Source organism: Sinocyclocheilus grahami, unplaced genomic scaffold, assembly GCF_001515645.1.
Source record: "Sinocyclocheilus grahami isolate Dianchi unplaced genomic scaffold, SAMN03320097.WGS_v1.1 scaffold470.1, whole genome shotgun sequence".
NCBI classification, from domain to species: domain Eukaryota; kingdom Metazoa; phylum Chordata; class Actinopteri; order Cypriniformes; family Cyprinidae; genus Sinocyclocheilus; species Sinocyclocheilus grahami.
In genome coordinates this window covers 625,455-633,550 of record NW_015505649.1, presented here as the reverse complement: position 1 = coordinate 633,550, position 8,096 = coordinate 625,455, and the positions used below count along the sequence as shown (strand labels likewise).

The 8,096-nt window shown below is 38.8% G+C and overlaps 1 protein-coding gene across 1 annotated transcript in view; it reads right to left on the bottom strand.

The window, feature by feature from the left end:
• Positions 1-3,264: 3,264 nt before the first annotated feature.
• Positions 3,265-8,096, bottom strand: part of LOC107553327 (BTB/POZ domain-containing protein KCTD16-like) — a gene marked incomplete at its 5' end in the record, with an annotated part of 24,673 nt that continues 19,841 nt past the window's right edge. Inside the window, one exon of the mRNA XM_016235524.1 lies at positions 3,265-4,180. Within this exon, the coding sequence (XP_016091010.1) occupies positions 3,747-4,180 (434 nt within the window). The remainder of the gene's footprint in view (positions 4,181-8,096) is intronic.

Below are 8,096 nucleotides of genomic sequence, written 5' to 3'. Positions count from 1 at the left end.
TTTTCTGTGTAATTATAACCATCTGACTGTAATTATAATATTATATAATTATAATACTGACTGGTCTTTCTGTGAATGTCCACAGAACTGGAAGACTTGCTGAATGTATGTAAGCGGTAAGCTATTTTAGACAGGGGGAAAAAATTAGGGAGAATCAATAAATTATGAATATCAGTTGCTAATATGTGAATAATATGTAATCAATAAAAAAGTAACTGCAGTCTCATTATGAGTGTTTTAAAATGTAGTGTAATCTAATTACAAGTACTTAATTTTTAAGTACTTAATCCAGATGACATGTAATCAGTTCCCAGCACGTATTATGTATTATATAATACAATTCAATAATAGCACATTGTCTTTCTAGAAATATTTCTCTCTGTCTCTCATCTTCACATTGTAGGAACTGTTTGATGAAATCAGGCGATATTTGATTCAGACTGAGGTTAGCCGCTGGTCATATGTTCTTTCTATTGTCTGACCAGGGGATTTTACTCACTCTGAACTTCTATTAGGAAGTTCTGCTATTGATTCTCAAAGAGAGCAGTGTGTCACTGTACAGGGCCGAATTTGGGATCCTTCCCATGCCCTTTCATTGATCTGTTTAGGAGTGTAATATGGACACGAGGAATACATGGAGGGGTCATTTCAATTTTTAAACACAAGTAGACAAGACTGAAGCAGGATCAAAAGAAGATGAAGATGACAAATGCCTTTGATGCTGATTGAACTATTTCAACTGCAAAATCAATTAAATGTGTCTTGAAGTTATATCGTTAGTATGCATGTTGGGTTTGAACTGTGAAGCTGAGCACACAACTGTGGAGACAGTAGTCTACTGTGAGTCTCCCACTAACAAAATATTGACCAGGAAACTAGATGTGTAATGCATTAGATGAAAAAAGTACAGTTAGCTGAGGATCATAATGCGATAATAGCACAAGACAAAAATGTTGCCGGAAACCTCACATTTAAACCTCCTGGCTTCCCGGAGTTACAAAGTGAATCCTGTTTCTTCAGCATAAAGAACTTAGATTTTAATAACTGAATGATAGTATATTTGAATGTCAACTTTATAAGATGCTTTCTAGCAGATTTGTATGGAAGCCCGTTTCCGTCACTAAATACAATTTTTTTAAAAGGTAATTGCGACTTTTCTCTCAATTGCGAGTGTACAGCTCACAATTCAGATTTTTTTTCTCATAATTGCATGATATAAACTCACATTTGCAAGTTATAAAGTCAGAATTGTGGGATATAAAGTCACAGTTGCGTGTTATAAAGTCAGAATTGCACAGAAACGTGCACAAACATTTTGCATAGAAACTTTTTTTCTTGCAGTCGCGAGTTAGTATCTTGCAATTCTGACTTTTTTCTCACAATTGCAAGGTTATATCTTTATAACTGGCAATTGTGAGTTCATATCATGCAATTCTGAGAAAAAAGACAGAATTTTGGGGGGAAAAGGTCAGAGTTGTGAAATAAAAAGTCGAAATTACCTTTTATATTTTTTATTCAGTGGCAGAAACAGGCTTCCATAGATTTCTGATTTGTCTTCGATAAACGCATAAACTTTTGCAAGTCTGTCATGCTTCTGCAGCCCCAAAGCTTCTCTGCTGTACATGAAATGTAGAAACACTGCAGAATCTTGTGGCTTAAAATAGTAAGTTAAAAATGGTACTTGTGATGCATGTACTGTATTTATCAACAATTTTCCTTCACAGTGACAGAAAAAGAGAAAACGAATATATCAGGCAGTAGAATGCAGAATTACACCGCCGTGCATCTGAAATCAGCTGAATATTGTAAGGGGTATTGCAGAGATTTGTCTGGCGGTTTAGTTTTAGATTCAGCAAAGCTCATAATCTGTTCAATTCAGAGAGAAGAGTAAGGTCATCTGCCACATTCGTGAAGAGACAATTTACCCTCTCGCATCTTCTATCTGATTTGCATACATATATTTATTTGACACAAATAAGAAACAAGCAGCTCTTGTTTTTTCTGTCAAGAATCCAGTTTAAATGCTGTGCCTACTCTAATGCGAAACCGCAAGAGGTGCAACATTGCAATGTGTCAGGATTATATCAACTCAGATGAACAAATTGTATTTTAAACCCAGTTCGTTTAATGATTCATTGCACATTCAGAACAAAACATCCTCATATACCCACGAGCGAAATCAAAAGTCTCAGCACAAACGTTCACAATGACAAACAGAAACAGCTTAATATTTCAGTCCGATCCTGTTGATGTATTTCCGCTGGGTTTGAATGAATGGTGAATGAAGTTTGGTGAATAATGTAGATCACATCACAAACTAAATGCGTTCATTGATATGAGCCATTACTCTATATGAGTGACATAACATGCATTGTCATCTGTCTACCGCAGAAACATACTCACTTGTGCTGTTTAGACGCTTTAAAAAAAGGGGTACATTTGTGGTAAAGGAATAGTCCACCCAAAGATATTCTACCGCAGAAACATACTCACTTGTGCTGTTTAGACGCTTTAAATAAAGGGGTACATTTGTGGTAAAGGAATAGTCCACCCAAAGATATAAATTTGCTGAAAATGTACTCCCCCTCAGGCCATCCAAGATGTAGATGAGTTTGTTTCTTCATCAGATTTGGAGAAATGTAGCATTGCATCACTTGGAAGCTCTGCAGTGAATGGGTGCCGTCAGAATGAGAGTCCAAACAGCTGATAAAAACATCACAAGTAATCCACACCACTCCAGTCCATCAGTTAATGTCCCATGAAGAGAAAAACTGTGTTTGTAAGAAACAAATTCATCATTAAGACGTTTTTAACTTCAAGCCGTTGCTTACTAAATATGAGTATGAAAGTCCTATTTTTAGACTATTGCTTCTCCAGTGAAAAGTCATCTTGTCTGAATCAGGAGAGAAATATGCACAAGTGAAAACAAATATGTGAGAGGATAACAGGAGATGGACTTTTTCACTGGTGGAAGCGTTATTATGGATTATAAACTTGTATTTAGGTTTCTTTTAAGAAAACTTGTATTGTTTCTTACAAACATGCAGCTTTTGGCTTTATAAGGCATTAACTGATGGACTGGAGTGGTGTGGATTACTTGTGGATTATTGTGATGTTTTTATCAGCTGTTTGGACTCTCATTCTGACGGCACCCATTCACTGCAGAGGATCCCTTGCTGAGCAAGTGATGTGATGCTACATTTCTCCAAATCTGATGAAGAAACAAACTCATCTACATCTTGGATGGCCTGAGAGTGAGTACGTTTTCAGCAATAGTTCATTTCTGGGTGAACTTTTTCTTTAAAACTCTCCATCAGCTTAACACAGTATTGGATAATGCAAACCACATTCACATACGAATCCTCCAGTTCTCATATGTTCATTGCATTTACAGGTGGAACGCTGTACAAAAGTGCTGTGCTCTCCGTGCATCTACATTGAGTATCACCAGGTAATACACACTTGTGATTATTTTGTATATATACAATCTGGTTTTATTTGAGAGGTTTGTCTAGACGCTGTGAAATTGGTTTAGACTTTAATGCCATTGTGCCCCGGTAGCAAAACAGGACCGGTCCCTTTAGGAGTCACTTGAGGTTCACTGAATTGTTAATTGTGCATCTTACCGCATGTTTACACAGACGAGCCAATTAAGTTCAAGCAAAGAAGAATTATGATGTCATCGTATGCGCTGAGAGCTTTGTTGTGTTGCACTAATAGGCTCAGCGAGCCCGCAGGAAATCATTTCAGAGCTGATATTTTTTCAAGAGCTCCGACTGCCAGATGTACTTCCTCTCTGGAAAGCGCTCTGGAATTTTAATCCGCCGGAAGTCCTGGATGCATTTCTTCAGCTCCTGCTCCGCCGTCATCTTCTCCTTGGCCGGTTTCCTCTTCCCTGCCATGCCGTCACGTGGCCCGGTGGTTCGAACGCGAAGCAGATCAGTTCTCCTTGGAATCAGGGTTGGACCCTTTTTCACCGGCCGGTCCAAAGTCTGGATGTTGGGCTGACGGGTGACCGGGCGCACGATGACCGTTTCCTGCGGAGAGCTGGCTTCCGATTGGGTCTCGGAACAGGAAGTGGAGAGCTCGTTGAAGGAAGTGCCACTCTCACCCTCACGCTCGCTCTTGTGGCTCTTGCAGCAGCAGTCGCAGTGAGAAGAAGACCATCCGGATGGGCCACCTTAAAAACACAAAGCCACAAAACCCACAGATGTCAACAAAGCACATACAGCCAAAATGATAACAGAAGTCGCATTGGGAGTCATTGGAAGTCAGTGCAATTTTGTTGTAGGCACCAGATTGCAGAACAGTCCACTGTTCAGGAATCAGGATGTGTGAAACCTGATAACAAAGGGGAAAGAACTGAGGTGAACAAAGATATTCTTCATTTCCCTTTATAATACAGCAGTTCAACCAACACAAATGCTCCTCTAATGGCACAGACGTTTCTCATTTTACACAGTTGATGCTCATGCCACCATTTAAGTAGCCCATTTAAAATGCATCATTTACTCAAAAGGAAATGAAACTCACCAGCTTGAAAATAAAAAAGCATCACGTGCACACAGTGAAACGCATGAATATGCATGAGTGCGAGCTAGTCGCTTGGCATTGAGCAGTTTGACCTTATCAAGTTGACCTTATCAAAGACATAAAGAATCCACATTTAAATCCCCATCTGAACTATATGTATCGATCTGTTTTGTGTTTTGGACAAAGAACTTTGCTAAAACCACAAAGGGCTGAGTCCTTCTCTTAAATATAACAGTGTGCATCAATCCCTTTTGTTATCTGATGGACATGTGCATGCATCAAAACAGACTATGACTGCAGAGAAATCTCCAAATATCATAGTATTATATAGTAGCATTAGCTGAATGAAAGGACGGAACACCTTCAAATACAAAAGAAAAGAAAATGTAAATAAATGGTTATGAATTTATGTGCCATGGTAGATGGTCCTTTATGGACCATAAAAATGTGAATTATTGTAATGAAAATTTTAATAAATAAGTACATGCATAAATAATAAAAAGTAAAGAATATAAATACTGTGTTATTAAAAAGGAAGCATTAGTTAAGACCTTTACAATTCTCTTTATTGTAATACAAAACGAAAAGAAAATATAAATAAATACATTACACATCATGGTGTGAAAATGAATATTTTTTCAAGACCATTTAAATTCTCATTACTGAAATGCAAAAGTAAATACATAAATACATGCATAAATAAAAAAAAAAAATAGTAAAGATTTTAAACATTGTGCATTAAACTGATGCATTGTTTTTTAAAATCTCATAAATAAATAAATAAATTGTAAGGCATTTATACATCATGGTGTTGCTTGTTTCCGTGCATTTTTGTAATACTGATTTTGATTTTAAAACATAAAACAAACTTTTCCTTTAAAGTAATGGGAATTTATATTGTTTTGCATAACGATAATTTAGTTGAAAAATATGCTTAAATGTAACAATGTCAATGCAAAAACTGACTAATTTCTTTATGCATATATGTAAATTGTTCCTATAATTTGGGGATGAAATATGACCATTACAGTGAGAGATTCACCCACCCAATTCACAGTATGTGGATGATCTTGCACATTTGTGTGTATAATTGCTGCTGCGTTTTCTCAATCCAAAGCCTATGAATCGCAACTGTGGCTTCGAGAACATAAAACGCAGTACCTAGAGCTTGATAGAGGCTCGATAAAATAAGTCCGATGTTTTCTCACCAGGGGTCACCGTACCTCCATCTTCCTGTTATTGGTATTTCTCTTTCTTTCACTCCTGTATAGAATTTCAACCCTTTCACCATCAGCTTGACATACTATTAAAAAGAATGATCACCAACGAGACGTCATCAGCATAGAGGGATGCTATTTTACATCTGAGTATCGTTATTAGCAAAACACGACTCTCAGAGCCAATCATTTGTGTTCATTGTGTCTCCGAAGAAGCTAATTTATCCTGATTAATAACAAAATCATTCAACTGAGCTGCAAATAAATTTTACTGAATGCAATAACAGGCTAATTGAAGGCGGCTTGATTGCTAGTGGCTTTCTAATGGGAATCCATGAATCTGACACCAGAATAAGCAGAACATTTCCCTGCATAACAATTAAAGCAAGTTCTCCGCTTTCCTCTGCACCCACTTCTCCTCTCTGTCCATCTCTCATCTTCGCTTCCCTTTGCCTGCAGCATATGAAGTGTGAATAGAAAAGCTTTTATTGAAGGATTGTTTCAAAACGGACGGTGCAGCCTGATGGGACCACAAGTCAAGAAGTGAGGCGAGCAACTATAACGCTGCCATAAAACTAAATAAGCTGGGTTGGAACTGCTCCACAACTTGCTGTTGTCCTCAGACGGCATATTTACATGGAAGCTCGCGCTTCCCAGAGTCAGACCGTAAAGATCTGGAGACAGTGCATTCCACGATCATTGCTTATTGGTATTACTGTAAGCGGTAAATATCAAATGGCCTTGGTCAGCAGGACATTAGGCTAATCTGATGCTGTTTACCATTAATACTTACCAAGCTTATGGCTGCAGTTTCTATCAGACAAGAAATTGATTGCATTTTGCTATATCCACCCCATCCTCTGTCTTCTGATCTCCGAGTGACTGCAGAGCAGCGTATACGGCTGCACGGATCATATTGCAGCCCCATTACGGTTGGGGCTTGTCTGCAGAGCTAAATCAGTTACCGTATGTGAGTGCCTTTTCGTGAATTACACAAGCCTGAGAGATGCATTTGGCACTGGGCTCGAGCAGAGACAATCTCATCACAAGGGGCAACCACCCACCAGAGTCTACCCACAATGCATTGCATCTAAATGCCTGAGAGTGCTTCAGATCACAATTCTCCTGAGCGGCATGCTCGGCGTAATGTGTTTGCTAGCACTACAGCGGAGCTCAGACAGTAATCCTAAAAATAGTGTGACGCACATCTATGCATCTTCTTATGCTCACATGAAGCAGCTGATGCTAATATGGGTAAATCATATGGGCGGCAACTAATGTATTTGTGTTTATGACCTGCAGTCATAATGCTTCCTGTGTATCTGTGCATTAAAGTTTGCAGTGATGTTTAACTGTTCAAAACTATGGTAAGAAATTAATTAATTATGGATTATGTTTACTAGAAATGACAAGGAATGCAGACCCATTATCTACTTCTAAATCACAAATGAGATTTCTTTGAAATCTGAATGGTTTTTCCTACACTAATGAGATCAAATTGAGAACATAGAGACTTAGAAAAGACAATAATAATCTTATGTCTACTCTGCTCATCAATAATGTCTCAAGGTTACGTATGTAACCCTAGTTCCCCGAGGGAATGTGACACTGCATCGAACGCTTTGGGAACGCCTTCAGCATGACTATGCTCTGAATCCTGTGTGTAATCAGACCAATGGATGGGCGTGACGTCACGGACGGGGTGACGTGTGACCAGGAAGCTATAAAAGCATGTGCGGTGGAGACAGCGGCATCTTCTGGAGAATGAGGGAAGCGCTCGCAGGGATGCCGGAAGTATGGCAGGAGACGCAGCGTCTCATTCCCTCTGGGAACTAGGGTTACATACATAACCTTGAGGCGTTCCCCTTCAGGAACTCGAGCTGCGTCGAACTCTTTGGGAACGAGATGCCCATGCCGCCAGACATTCAAGTCCCTGCATAGTGTGTATGACTTCAGTGTATACTATGGCAAGAGGACGGAGGAACCAGGAGCGGTACGAATGTCGAGGTCGTAGATGAGCGGCGTAGACCAGTCCGCAGCGTTACATACAGTGGGTACGGAAAGTATTCAGACCCCCTTAAATTTTTCACTCTTTGTTATATTGCAGCCATTTGCTAAAATTATTTAAGTTAATTTTTTTTCCTCATTAATGTACACACAGCACACCATATTGACAGAAAAACACAGAATTGTTGACATTTTTGCAGATTTATTAAAAAAGAAAAACTGAAATATCACATGGTCCTAAGTATTCAGACCCTTTGCTCAGTATTTAGTAGAAGCACCCTTTTGATCTAATACAGCCATGAGTCTTATTGGGAAAGATGCAACAAGTTTTTCACACAT